Source organism: Entelurus aequoreus, linkage group LG22 (genome assembly GCF_033978785.1).
Source record: "Entelurus aequoreus isolate RoL-2023_Sb linkage group LG22, RoL_Eaeq_v1.1, whole genome shotgun sequence".
In the NCBI taxonomy this organism is placed as follows: domain Eukaryota; kingdom Metazoa; phylum Chordata; class Actinopteri; order Syngnathiformes; family Syngnathidae; genus Entelurus; species Entelurus aequoreus.
The window spans coordinates 27,747,974-27,763,388 of NC_084752.1; the positions used below are offsets into that span (position 1 = coordinate 27,747,974).

The 15,415-nt window shown below is 37.4% G+C and overlaps 1 protein-coding gene across 1 annotated transcript; it reads left to right on the forward strand.

Annotated features, from left to right (window-relative positions):
- The first annotated feature begins 12,314 nt into the window (after positions 1–12,314).
- Positions 12,315–14,313, forward strand: LOC133639274 (probable pancreatic secretory proteinase inhibitor). The gene is made up of 4 exons (XM_062032475.1): positions 12,315–12,444; positions 12,721–12,749; positions 13,698–13,810; positions 14,210–14,313. Exons 1-4 carry the CDS (start codon positions 12,393–12,395, stop codon positions 14,253–14,255), a joined length of 240 nt encoding a protein of 79 aa, XP_061888459.1. The 5' UTR covers positions 12,315–12,392; the 3' UTR covers positions 14,256–14,313.
- Positions 14,314–15,415: the final 1,102 nt, after the last annotated feature.

Sequence of the window (15,415 nt, forward strand, 5' to 3'; positions counted from 1 at the left end):
CTGGAGGTGAACGTAGACAAACAAAAACACACACCCACATTTTTTTAGTGAAGTTAAAACACTTTTTAATAAGAATGTTGTATCCGTCCACATCTTCTCGCAATTTGCACACAAAATAAAAATACATAACAGGTGAAAAAAATCCAATGTCAAGAGTTGTGTCCTCTTGCACAGTTGTGCATCTGGGCCTTTGTGTCACTAATTTTTTTCTGCCTTGGTTAAATCAAGTTGAATCACATTGATTACCATTGCTTTATAAACACAACAATATACTGACAGGTCCCAAAACCAAAGTTATTTCTTTATAAACATTTAGAGCCATTAATCAGCCAATTGTGGGTTAAAAAAACACAACACTTGTTTAAAGGCCTACTGAAACCCACTACTACCGACCACGCAGTCTGATAGTTTATATATCAATGATGAAATCTTAACATTATAACACATGCCAATACGGCCGGGTTAACTTATAAAGTGACATTTTAAATTTGCCGCTAAACTTCCGGTTCGAAACGCCTCTGAGGATGACGTATGCGCGTGACGTAGCCCGGGGAACACGGGTATGCCTTCCACATTGAAGCCAATACGAAAAAGCTCTGTTTTCATTTCATAATTCCACAGTATTCTGGACATCTGTGTTCGTGAATCTGTTGCAATCATGTTCATTGCATTATGGAGAAAGAAGCTGAGCAAGCAAAGAAGAAAGTTGTCGGTGCGAAATGGACGTATTTTTCGAACGTAGTCAGCAACAACAGTACACAGCCGGTGCTTCTTTGTTTACATTCCCGAAAGATGCAGTCAAGATGGAAGAACTCGGATAACAGAGACTCTAACCAGGAGGACTTTTGACTTCAATACACAGACGCCTGTAGATAACTGGGACAACACAGACTCTTACCAGGATTACTTTGATTTGGATGACAAAGACGCAGACGTGCTACTGTGAGTATGCAGCTTTGGCTTCTAAACATTTGATCGCTTGACCGTATGTGCGCAACTTTTTTTTGCGTATGTACGTAACTTTTTTAAAATATATAAGCTTTATGAACCTTGGGTTAGGTGAACGGTCTTTTGGGCTGAGTGATTGTGTGTGTTGATCAGGTGTTTGAATTGTATTGGCGTGTTCTATGGAGCTAGGAGCTAGCATAGGAGCTAGGAGCTAGCATAACAAACACGCAGGTGTTTTTATGCAGGATTAATTTGTGGCATATTAAATATAAGCCTGGTTGTGTTGTGGCTAATAGAGTAAATATATGTCTTGTGTTTATTTACTGTTTTAGTCATTCCCAGCTGAATACCAGGTACCGTGAGTATGCCGCCTTGGCTGCTAAACATTTGATAGCTTGACCGTACGTGCGCGTCACGTACGTAACTTTTTAAAAATATATGAGCTTTATGAACCTTGGGTTAGGTGAACGGTCTTTTGGGCTGAGTGATTGTGTGTGTTGATCAGGTGTTTGAATTGTATTGGCGTGTTCTATGGAGCTAGGAGCTAGCATAGGAGCTAGCATAACAAACACGCAGGTGTTTTTATGCAGGATTAATTTGTGGCATATTAAATATAAGCCTGGTTGTGTTGTGGCTAATAGAGTACATATATGTCTTGTGTTTATTTACTGTTGTAGTCATTCCCAGCTGATTATCAGGTCACCCCCGGCTCTCACAGCATCTTCCCTATCTGAATAGCTTCAACTCCCCACTAGTCCTTCACTTGCACTTTACTCATCCACAAATCTTTCATCCTCGCTCAAATTAATGGGGAAATTGTCGCTTTCTCGGTCCGAATCTCTCTCACTTCATGCGGCCATCATTGTAAACAATAGGGAACTTTGCGTATATGTTCAACTGACTACGTCACGCTACTTCCGGTAGGGGCAAGCCTTTTTTTTTATCAGATACCAAAAGTTGCAATCTTTATCGTCGTTGTTCTATACTAAATCCTTTCAGCAAAAATATGGCAATATCGCGAAATGATCAAGTATGACACATAGAAAAGATCTGCTATCCCCGTTTAAATAAAAAAAATTCATTTCAGTAGGCCTTTAAGCTGTGCTTCCAATGGACGTGGGTCGTGGGACCCTTGGGAGAAGTGGAGGGCTGTGTGCCTGGTTATTCTGATTGGATTGAGCGTTGCTCTAGTCCAGGGGTCACCAACCTTTTTGAAACCAAGAGCTACTTCTTGGGTACTGATTAATGCGAAGGGCTACCAGTTTGATACACACTTAAATAAATTGCCAGAAATAGCCAATTTGCTCAATTTACCTTGAACTCTATGTTATTATTAATAATTAATGATATTTATCTTTGTGGAAACACTGATCATCTTAATGATTTCTCACAATAAATATATATGTAACTTCTGTGTACCCGTCCCGCCAAGAACCCACACACGGGCTGGATTGGATGATGTGGTTCTTTACTGGTAGCTGCAATGAGTGATCAGAACGCACATACACACAATATGTGGTTAGCACCTCTGCTGCTTTCGATGTCATTAGCAGAGAACAGGAAGCCTGCCAAAGTACATAACATTTTCATAGTTTCACAATTAAATGAAATGCAATTACAGATGTAACTTAATACAATGGTTTTTAACTGTATACTTTTTCTTCGTGTGTGATCGTATAGTGGTTTTAACTTGCTTTTATCTTTCAATAGTATTACAATTAATTCAATACAACATATTTTTAACTTGGTTTTTAACCAACATCATCCTTTTTTATATATTTATGAAATAGAAAATAGAAAAATACAAAATACAATACAAGACATGACATGACACAAATAATTAAATGGACTTTTAGCACCCTCTAATGGTGACTAGCGAATATGACAGACCACGCTATCCATCCACTTGGGTAAAACAGAATCCATCCTGTTTGGGTCCCACATCAAACTTAAGAAAGTCAATGACTTCACCATAAAAGTAGGTGACATTGTTATCACCAGGAAAAATGAGGTCACCTACCTAGGTTCCATTCTAGAGGCTAACCTATCCTGTGATAAAATGGCAACCAAGGTAATCAAAAAGGTTAACCAACGAACGAGATTTCTCTACAGAATTTCCTCTCTGGTCAACAAAAGCACCTTGAGGATTCTGGCGGGAACTCTCGTTCAACCCTTTTTCGATTACGCATGCACCTCCTGGTACCCCAGCACCTCCAAAACCCTCAAATCCAAACTCCAAACATCTCAGAACAAGCTAATCAGGTTACTTCTAGACCTCCACCCCAGATCCCACCTCACTCCTACCCACTTCTCTAAAGTGGACTGGCTCAAGGTGGAGGACAGAGTTAAACAACTTGCACTGAGCCTAGTCTATAAAATCCGCTACACCTCCCTGATACCGAAGTACATGTCAAACTACTTCCTTAACGTAAATGACCGCCATAACCACAACACCAGGGGGTGCTCCACTAACCACGTTAAACCCAGATTCCGAACTAACAAAGGTCTTAACTCATTCTCTTTCTATGCCACATCAATGTGGAATGCGCTCCCAACAGGTGTAAAAGAAAGGGCATCTCTATCCTCCTTCAAAACCGCAATAAAAGTACACCTCCAGGCAACTACAACCCTAAACTAACACCCTCCCCGGATTGCTAATAATCAAATGTAAACAATCAAATGCAGATACTTTTTCTTTCTCTTATGCCTTCTGATCTCTCTCTCTCTCTCTCTCTCTCTCTCTCTCTCTCTCTCTCTCTCTCTCTCTCTATGTCCACTACTTGATGTCCATATCCTACTCCCCCCCCTCCACACCCCGGATTGTAAATAATGTAAATAATTCAATGTGATTATCTTATGTGATGACTGTATTATGATGATAGTATATATGATAGTATATATCTGTATCATGAATCAATTTAAGTGGACCCCGACTTAAACAAGTTGAAAAACTTATTCGGGTGTTACCATTTAGTGGTCAATTGTACGGAATATGTACTTCACTGTGCAACCTACTAATAAAAGTCTCAATCAATCAATCAAACGTTGTTCCCATGTTAAAATGGCGAACAATACAAATTTAAATATGAACGTTTTGACACGTCAAACGCACATAGTGCAACAATTATTACCTGCAATGAGTGATCAGAACGCACGTACACACAATATGTGGCTAGCACCTCTGCTGCTTTCGATGTCTACAGGGGGAAAATAATATCGACTTCAGTGCAAAATAGTAATACATCTAACGTGAGCAACAACCAATTAAAAACAAAAATTCCACAACATAGCATTTCAACTGCCATTAAATAACTGTGTATCTTACAATAAATCTCACGTTAGCTTTAGTGTAATTTATAATATTTTGCAGAGCAATATCAAAACGTGGCTTACCATTAGCAGTGTACAGGAAGTCTGCCAATAAGCTTCCGGTTTGCGGTCATATTTACAGACTTTCAGGTACCAGCAGATGGCGCAATTGGACCTCTCATTGCATAACAAAACAATATACATATTTTAGCAGGAATTTCACTCAAATAATCAAAGTATTTCTTATACCCGTTACATATATAGAAACAGATAAATACCAATATGCAACACTTTATTTTTATATTTTCTCTAAGTGCACATTTATCAAATTGAACATTTTCAAATGACAGTCTTGTGAAATCACAATATCCCATTTTAACTAGCTAGCCACTAACATTTTTTAACAATTCATGAATTACTTTGCACCATGTTTGTACAAATAACTCATGTAAAATACAAAAGTCAACTCTCAAATTTTTAAATAAATCATGTCACACTTTGAACTGGACACCAAATCTGTTATCTGTTTCTTTGTCAGTTAGTGGGAAGCCTGGCATTGCATGCTGTTAACTAGTGTGTTGTACTCTTGTGTGTAACTTGACACTGCAACTCTGAGTGAGTCTTGCAGATGTGCATCAGTGAGGCATGTTCTGTGTTTGTTCTTGATGAAGTTCATGTCAGAAAAGGCTGATTCACAAAAATAAGATTTTTCCTCATTGTTTGCGGAACCTTCTTAATTTTTTGGACATATTTTCACAGCAATCTGGCCTTAAAGGCCTACTGAAATGATTTTTTAAATTTAAACGGGGATAGCAAATCCATTCTATGTGTCATACTTGATCATTTCGCGATATTGCCACATTTTTGCTGAAAGGATTTAGTATAGAACAACGACGATAAAGTTCGCAACTTTTGGTCTCTGATAAAAAAAAGCCTTGCCCCTACCGGAAGTAGCGTGACATAGTCAGTTGTTCACCTCCTCATATTTTCCTATTATTTTCAACGCAGCTAGATCGATTCGGACCGAGAAAGCGACGATTACCCCATTAATTTGAGCGAGGATGAAAGATTCGTGGATGAGGTACATTAGAGTGACGGACTAGAATGCAGTGAAAGACATATCTTTTTTCGCCCTGACCGTAACTTAGGTACAAGCTGGCTCATTGGATTCCACACTCTCTCCTTTTTCTATTGTGGATCACGGATTTGTATTTTAAACCACCTCGGATACTATATCCTCTTGAAAATGAGAGTCGAGAACGCGAAATGGACATTCACAGGGACTTTTATCTCCACGACAATACATCGGCGAAGCTCTTTAGCTACTGAGCTAACGTGATAGCATCTGGCTCAAATGCAGATAGAAACAAAATAAATAAATCCCTGACTGGAAGGATAGACAGAAGATCAACAATACTATTAAACCATGGACATGTAAATACACGGTTAATAATTCTCAGCCTGGCAAAGCTTAACAATGCTGTTGCTAACGACGCTGAAGCTAACTTAGCATCTTAGCAACCGGACCTCACATAGATATGATAAAAACATTCGCGCTCCACCTACACCAGCCAGCCCTCATCTGCTCATCAACACCCGTGCTCACCTGCGTTCCAGCGATCGACGGCGCGACGAAGGACTTCACCCGATCACAGATGCGGTTGGCGGCTAGCATCGGCTAGCGCGTCTGCTATCCAACTAAGTCCTCCTTGTTGTGTTGCTACAGCCAGCCGCTAATACACCGATCCCACCTACAACTTTCTTCTTTGCAATCTCCATTGTTCATTAAACAAATTGCAAAAGATTCACCAACACAGATGTCCAGAATACTGTGGAATTATGAAATGAAAACAGAGCTTTTTGTATTGGATTCAATGGGGGAGCCATACCTCTGTTCTACTGGCTACGTCACGCGCATACGTCATATCCAAAGGCGTTTTCAACCGTAATTTTAGCGGGAAATTTAAAATTGCACTTTATAAATTAACCCGGCCGTATTGGCATGTATTGCAATGTTAAGATTTCATCATTGATATATAAACTATCAGACTGCGTGGTCGGTAGTAATGGGTTTCAGTAGGCCTTTAAGCTTAATTATGATAAATGTAAAATGTTAAGGATCTGAAATCTAAAGGGAACGTCCTTTCGAATGGAAAGCAAAGTGCCTGTTTTGTGGACAGATGGACCAGTTAACATACTTGGTGTTGTTGTCCCAGAGAATCTGGAAGATCTAGGCTCATTAAATTATGATAGTCGACCAAGAAAGCTGGACAAAATTATGCAATTATGGAAAGGGAAATCCTTAACCTTGTATGGTAAAATATCTATTGTCAACTAGTTAATTATTCCTCAATTTATTTATTTGTTTTTGTCATTACCAGCTCCATCACAAAACTTTTTTAAGATTTATGAGCGGAGGGTCTTTGATTTTGAAAGGTTCTGTACAATGAGTATGAATATAGGGGCCTGAAACTTCTCAACCTTGAAGCTATGTGTCTGTCTTTAAAAGCATCAATTGTTCCAAAGATGTATTTAAACACTGAGTGGTACACAAGTGTCCTGTTGGACAAAAAACATGTATTGTATCAAAAGAAATTGTATCCTTTTTTACAAGTGATCCCCTCCCATTTTTCTTATATAGAGAGTCTGCTGGGAAACATGGTTGGGTTCATAAAGGAAACAATCCACTCATGGTGGTGTTTTCAATTTGATGTGCCAGAAAAAAGAGACGATATTTTGCAGCAGATAATATGGATGCACTCTAATATTGTAATAGATGGAAAGCCTTTCTTTTGGAAAAATATGTTTGAAAGAGGAATCATTTTTGTAAATGATATTATCAATGAGAATGGCAAAATTATGAAGTATGAATTTAGAACTATGTATGGTGATGCTTGCTCAAGCTTTTCATTTAATCAACTAACTGGTGTAATTGGGAAAAGATGGAAACAAATAATTAATTATGGAACTACTAAATTATTAGTTTGTAAACCTTTAATAAGAAATTTTAGTTGGCAAAAAGGAACTAAAATAAATAGAAAAATATATAGTTTTTATTTAATAAAGAAATCTTTGAAGGCTGCCCCATACAACACATATGGAAAATGGGAGGACTTTTTTGACTGCCCGTTGCCATGGGAGGCCATATTCAAACTAATCTATAAAACTACTATCGATGTGCAAAATCGTTATTTTCAAATTAAAATTATTTATAACTTCTTACCCACGGGGAAAATGTTAAAATTATGGAATATGACAGTCTGATGATTGCTGATTTTTTTGTCAGGAATCTGAATCCACCCTGCATTTGTTTTGGTATTGTCATATTGTGTCTTCGTTTTGGGTGGAAGTTGAAAAAACGTGTTTAAGGATTGGTTTGTTTATGAAGCTTGATGTGGTTTCTGTGTATATTAGGAGAGTTAATTGACAATCATGATTTAGTCAATTTAATTATAGTACTCTGTAAAAGGTTTATTCTTAAGGCCAAAAATAAATATTCACTTAGTATTACTTTTTTAAAAAACATTTATTCAGTATTTTTTAACTTTAGAAAGTTACATGGTTGAAAACGATAATGATGCCAAAAAACATTAAAAAAGATGGGAAGTCCTCAAAGGCTTATTTTGAAAGTATAATTATGTTTATAGATTATATGCTATCTGTTGTTGTGTTCCCTAATTTGAGTGACCTGGACATAATCTGGACTGTACATAAATGCTAATTGTGAAAATGTAATTTTGTTTATAAATTATATGCAATCTGTTGTGTTCCCTAATTTTTTTTCTGTGTACATGAATGAAGGTGTGTGTTGCTGAGTCCGACTTGGACATTATCTGGACTGGACCTGGTTTTAAAAACCCTTTAAACAAATCTAATTTCATTGACAACCTGGTCTGGTGAAGATAAGGTCCTTTTTAAAAAAAATAAATAAAATAAGATAAATAAATAAAAAACATTTTCTTGGATAAAAAAGAAAGTAAAACAATATAAAAATAATTACATAAACAAAATAGTAATTAATGAAAATGTTAATGGACCAGCAGCACATACAATCATGTGTGCTTCAGGGACTTTGTCCCTTGCAGATGTGTTGTCTATGTTGTGGGAATCAGAATATTGGTAGCAGAAAGAAATAACCCCTTTTGTGTGAGTGGGTGTGGATGAGTGTGAATGGGGGAGGTTGTTTGGGTTGATGCACTGATTGAAAGTGTATCTTGTGTTTTTTCTATGTTGATTTAAAAAAAAAAAAAAAAAAAAGGTTAACATTTTTAGGACAGGCCAGCGGGCGACTCATCTGGTCCTTACGGGCGACCTGGTGCCCGCGGGCACCGCGTTGGTGACCCCTGCTCTAGTCTATAGACAAATCCGGAAGACGATGGCAGCCGTTCAAGGGGCTCAGAGGCGTGATGGACGGCTTGGGCAAAGCTGTTGGCACTCAAACTGTGACGATTTCTGAATTGAATCGCAAACTGGGAAACATCTCGGAGAAGATTTCTGCACTGCAAAGCGAAGTTCTGACCACTTTAAGAGCCAGAATAGACATATAGAGCAGACAAACCATTGCAATGTTTCTGCTCGCCCTGACCAAAACAATCCTTATCTACAATTCGGCTTCCTCTGCACTGGCCTTGGCAAGGTCATGCTGTAAACGCTCCAGTGAGACCATAGCAGTAAAAGACGTTTTGATATCTGATATCCCTTCACCCTTCTTCAAAAGACACCTGGGATGTTTGACTGGAAGCCGAGTGGAGGGGCTTCCAGGCTTATGGACAAACATGCAGCAATGGACTAATACTATACAGATATGCCCATATACACCACACGCCCTATCCCGCTTCAACCCCCGTGGTATGACGGACTACGGGGCAATGCCCTGATGGCTGCAGATTCGGGTCGGATTCCCCCCGCACCAGCCTCCCAACAAAAACATGCATAATATGTACTGTTATAATATTGTAGCAAGTTTACATTTAAATACACTCCATACAGTTTTAAACACCAACTGTATTAAGTTGGCGGCAGGCTGTATGTCTTTACGGGCCTCCTGACCTGTCACCTTGACTCCTGACAGGATCTTTTTTAATAGTGAAACAGTTATTGCTAGTCCTAATCTTTGCACAGGACTGTAAGAATGATGAATCACTGGGTTTTGTAAACTCACAACTAATATCAATAGAATGATTACACATCCTATAGTTTTAGTGGGACACACATCTTCCTCATATCTGTTATGATCTGTTGCCCGGATCATGTTTTGTTCTGTTAGTTTGACTACCTCAGTTCTGTTTTCAGCACCCCTGGATTTGTGTCTTGGTTGGCACTAATCAGAGAGCTATTTTTTTCCTGCCTTTCGCCACACTTGGTCTGGCTGTTTTATGTGCTTCTTTGCAACAAGTTACATTGTCTACTTATTTGATTACTTATACTATGCTTTCACACTAGCTTCCTCAGCTTTGCTTCCCGTGCGATCGGCACACTCGTTTTATTTATTTGGTATCCTGTATGATTTATGCGAATACATCATTGTCTCACCTGCACCTCGCCTCCGGAGTTTCCGTCTGCATCCTGGGAGAACGATCCACGCAGTACAATGCGACCACGACGTTACAAAGACAGCCAGACCGAGTGTGGCGAAAGGCAGGAATAAATAGCTCTCTGATTAGTGCCCAGTAGCAGGTGAGCGTCTCGAACACTAATCAGAGGCAGGTGAAACTAATCAGCACCCATGGAAACCAAAACACAAACCCAGGGGTGCTGAAAACAGAACTGAGGTAGTCAAACTAACAGAACAAAACATGACCCGGGCAACTGATCATAACAATATCGACCGATGGCTCCACTCCATGGCCTTGTTGGCCCATCTCCTCATGGACTCCCCTGGATTCAACCCCTCCTTTGGAAGGACTCGCTTGACCATGAATGTGTTTTTCTGGGCCACATGGAAATGTTTTGTCTCATCGATAATAAGAAGAGCGAAGAATTATTGATCGAGGCTCATTCCTCTTGGCAGTAGATCGCTGACTGCTGTCTGCGACCAATGCTGTAGTTTTAACCTGTGACCTGTTTTGAATAAATCTTGTTAAAGCTCTCAGAAGGACCTGGTCTCTGACAATCGTTAAAGTTAAAGTACCAATGATTGTCACACACACACACGAGGTGTGGCAAAATTATTCTCTGCATTTGACCCATCACCCTTGATCACCCCCTGGGAGGTGAGGGGAGCAGTGAGCAGCAGCGGTGGCCGCGCCCGGGAATAATTTTTGGTGATTGAACCCCCAATTCCAACCCTTGATGCTGAGTGCCAAGCAGGAAGGTAATGGGTCCCATTTTTATCATCTGCAAATTTTGTTGTACTTTTTAAGCGCAATGTCAATAAATATGTATTCTTTTCTATTTCACTTCTTTATTTCCTGGTTGAAACCATGTGACTTGCATTTGAACTTGCATTTTCACTAGAGATGTCCGATAATATCGGGCTGCCGAGCTTAAATACAGTACAAAGAATGGCTGTGCCTCCAGCCGGCCAGCAGATGGTAGTGTTTAGTGTTCTTTCCTTACAATATGAATTATGTATTTAATACAGAGCAAGAAGGTGTTGGGTATAATGTGTTCCTGTGTAGGCTCTCTGACCAGTGCCAGTGTCGGTAAAAATGTTTTGGGGCGGTTATAATTGAGCACTGCTAACTCTGCCTAGCAACAAGTAGCCACACAACACGTGACAAAATGATATAATGATTGTTGGTGGCTAAAATGAAAAAAAAAAAGTATATAAAAATGTACTATATATATATATATATATATATATATGTGTGTATGTAATACCGGGGTACAGTGGAATATACGTTAAGTCAGGAAAAAACATTATATCTTTTTATATAATAATATAAAATATATTATGAAATAAAAAATAATTTTAAAAAATCCCCTGAAGAGCAGGGAAACCTGCGAAACAGGCTTGTAGAGATGAAATAGCCTCTGTGTTTTTTCCTGACCAAACGTATATATATATATATATATATATATATATATATATATATATATATATATATATATATATATATATATATATATATATATATATTGTCAAGACGTGGGCTATTTCGCAAATTACTGCGAGGATTGCTTTCCCGAGACACAAACGAACTTGACTGGACATGGCGTGCAGGTAAACACATGATTTAATTTATCACTCAAAAACTACAAAAGGGTACAAACAAAAACGCTCACAGCGGAGGCACAAAACTTGGCACAGGAAACAAAAACGTAAACACATAGCCTGAACTATATGGTCGTAAACAAAAACACTTACGGTGACGTAGGCAGAGCAGCATGAACTCTGAACAAGAATAAACAGAGCATGTTAATGTCAAGAGTACTATGGCATGGGCAGAGCAAAAACAGAGTAATGTCGCCAGGCTGACTGCCTGGCAACTACAGGCTTAAATAGTCTCTTCCTTTTTAGTGACAGGTGCGTGAGTCCAAATGAGTCAGGTGAAACCAATGAGTCGTCATGGTGACAAAACAAACCAGGGAGCGCAAACAGGAACTAAAAGAGTCCAAAATCCAACAGAACATAACCAAACAAAACATGACCACAGAACATGACATATATATATAAAACGTATATATATATTAAATACATATATATAAAACATATATATATTAAATATACATATAGATATTGATATATACATATATATATAGATATAGTATACACATAGGAATGCAACTATATAGGTGTTATAAAATGCACACATAAAACAAACTTTAAATGGACTATAAGGTTGTATTAAATACTTACACTACTTTATATAAATACTTGATTTAACCAATACAGAAAAAAGGCATGGTATGCAGGTCTAGATGCACAACTGTGCAAGAAGACAAAGCTCTTGACTTGGACTTTTTCACCTATTATGTTGTTTTATTCGTTTGCACATTTTGAGTCGCTGTGTCAAGATACAACAAATATAATCTTCTTTGAAAAAGAAGAGGAGTGTCTTTTAAGTTTATTGTAACAAAAAATGTGTGTGGGTTTTGGTTTGTCCACTGCATTTACCTCCAGTGATCGCATGCACGCCCCTCTGTGTTGCCTTTATAAACAACAGTGAGACAGTCAGTGCCAGTGTGCCATCATGACTGGGAAATGTTTTCTGTTGGGACTTCTGCTAATCTGTGTGGCTGCAGGTAGACAAAAAATACATGTTTTATTTAAAATGTCCATCCATCCATTTTCTACCGCTTGTCCCTTTTGGGGTCGCGGGGGGTCGCTGGAGCCTATCTCAGCTGCATTTGGGCGGAAGGCGGTGTACACCCTGGACAAGTCGCCACCTCATCGCAGGGCTATTTAAAATGTGTATTTTATTAATCCTGTTGTCCTTTTGATACATTTACTGTTAGGTTGAAATTCACGACGTGTAAATTCAATGACTAGAGTTTTAATAACAATTTCTGCTTTTACAGATACGACGAACTCGGGAAACGGGAGAGAGGTGACATGCTGTTTATTGAAAAATAAATCTAAATCTTTCTAAATATATATATATATATATATATATATATATATATATATATATATATATATATATATATATATATATATATATATATATATATATGTGTGTGTGTGTGTATATATGTATATTTGTATATGTATATATATACACACATACATATGCATATGTACACTATGTATATAATATATATATATATATATATATATATATATATATATATATATATATATATATATATATATATATATATATATATATATATATATATATATATATATATATATATATATATATATATATATATATATATATATATATATATATATATATATAATATTAAAAACATTTTAACAAATTAACACTTCATATATACTTATATATGGATATATACATACATTATATACAGTCTATACCCACAACATGAGGATGCAGTATAAAATACCAAGATCCAAAAGAAGAGCTTTATTTACAATGATTATTAACAATATATCTGACAATGTAGTTGTAGTTGTCAGTTGTGAACTACATTAAATCCTTTTGAGAGTAGTTTTGAATACAGTCCTGCCTTGCCACATTGCGGCCACACCACATCCCATATTTTTTTCTGCTTTTTATTTAGGATAAGCTAGGATAGGATGGACTTTATCCATCCCAAAATAGGGACATTTTGTGTTTGAGGTGCAGATTGTACATTGAGTAACACAAGTAACATGCAATGAAAAACAATGAAAACCTAGAAATGAGTAATAAACAATAAATTATAAATATTGCACACTAAATGATTGCACTATGGCATGCATAATTAAAATTTAATTCAAACTGAAGTACATTGACATTATAATTATATTTTAAAAAAATGTAGTTCCTCGAGTATTCAATTTTTGTTTTTGTTATCTACTGTCAATTTTTGCTTGTTTTTGCCAGCCATCCTGTTCAAATCTAAATGAATTCTTGATATGCACCTCGAGCTATGAGCCTTTGTGCGGGAGTGATGGAGCAACATACAGCAACGAGTGTATGCTCTGCGTCCAAAGACAGTGAGTATACACACGCACACACAAACACACAACCAGCACTTTCTGAGAAGAAAAGACAGACAGAAAAAGGGTTCAAATTGCAACTTTGTGGAGACAATTCAAAATCAGTGGTGACTATTCTGCACTCTTGATCAAAGTCAGTTCTGATTACTAGATCATTATTGCAATATATCATAATTGTGTGTGTTTTTTCTTTTTGTATTTAGTATTTTGAGTAAATCCTGCATTTAACAAAACTGCTGATGTTTATTTTTGTTACTTAACATTTCCCCTTCATAGTCATTATATCTTAGGTAGTAAACATTATAAAAATAATATATAATGTATATTATACATTTAGTTATCTTGTGAAGTGTATTCAAGCAACGTTGAAATGTGTTTTGTGTTTTCTCTCTATAGCACTACAAAGGAGAACATTTTGATTGTCAAGGATGGAAGATGCTGACCTGTGCATCTCAACAGTGCAAATAATACAAATCATCAAATAAAGCATTCACAAATAATGGTCGATTCTGTTATTGATGTATTTTTTTTTTTGCCAAAGCAAGCAAAGTATAAACCTAACATTGTTAATGTTATGATGCCATGAAGGCATGTGGTGAGTGTTGTTTGCGAACTAAAGACTCAAAGTTTACACTTCTTGTACTAAGTAACAGAATTGTCAATAATGTGTGTGGTGGGAGACGGAAAGAGTAGAAGCGAATGACAGTAGGATGTTGCATGCGACGGTGAAAATTAGAGATGTCCGATAATGGCTTTTTTGCCGATATCAGATATTCCGATATTGTCCAACTCTTAATTACCGATTCCGATATCAACCGATACCGATATATATACAGTCGTGGAATAAACACATTATTATGCCTAATTTTGATGTGATGCCCCGCTGGATGCATTAAACAATGTAACAAGGTTTTCCAAAATAAATCAACTCAAGTTATGGAAAAAAATGCCAACATGGCACTGCCATATTTATTATTGAAGTCACAAAGTGCATTATTTTTTTTAACACCCCTCAAAACAGCATCTTGGAATTTGGGACGTGCTCTCCCTGAGAGAGCATGAGGAGGTTGAGGTGGGGGGTAAGGGGTAGCGGGGGGTGTATATTGTAGCGTCCCGGAAGAGTTAGTGCTGCAAGGGGTTCTGGATATTTGTTCTGTTGTGTTTATGTTGTGTTACGGTGCGGATGTTCTCCCGAAATGTTTCATTTCATCCCTACAATCCTGTTTCGCAGGTTTCCCTGCTCTTCAGGGGATTTTTTTAAAATAATTTTTTATTTTGTAATATCATGATATTTTATATTATTATATAAAAATATATAATGTTTTTTTGGTGACCTAACGTATATTCCACTCTACCCCGGTATTGACGACTGTATAATGGATAAACCACAGAAACCTTGCCTATATATATATATATATATCGTAATTTCCGGACTATAAGCCGCTACTTTTTCCCCTCGTTCTGGTCCCTGCGGCTTATACAACGGTGCGGCTTATTTACGGCCTGTTCTTCTCCGACACCGACGGAGAGGATTTCGGTGGTTTTAGTACGCAGGAGGAAGACGATGACACAATGATTAAAGACTGACTTTTCATATACCGG

Bases quoted from the DNA above. Each gene is read 5' to 3' on its own strand.
- LOC133639274 (XM_062032475.1), top strand. From the start codon at position 12,393: ATGACTGGGAAATGTTTTCTGTTGGGACTTCTGCTAATCTGTGTGGCT. The intron at 12,750-13,697 runs GTGACATGCTGT...TGTTTTTGCCAG, and splicing joins ACTCGGGAAACGGGAGAGAG to CCATCCTGTTCAAATCTAAA. The intron at 13,811-14,209 runs GTGAGTATACAC...TTCTCTCTATAG, and splicing joins ATGCTCTGCGTCCAAAGACA to CACTACAAAGGAGAACATTT.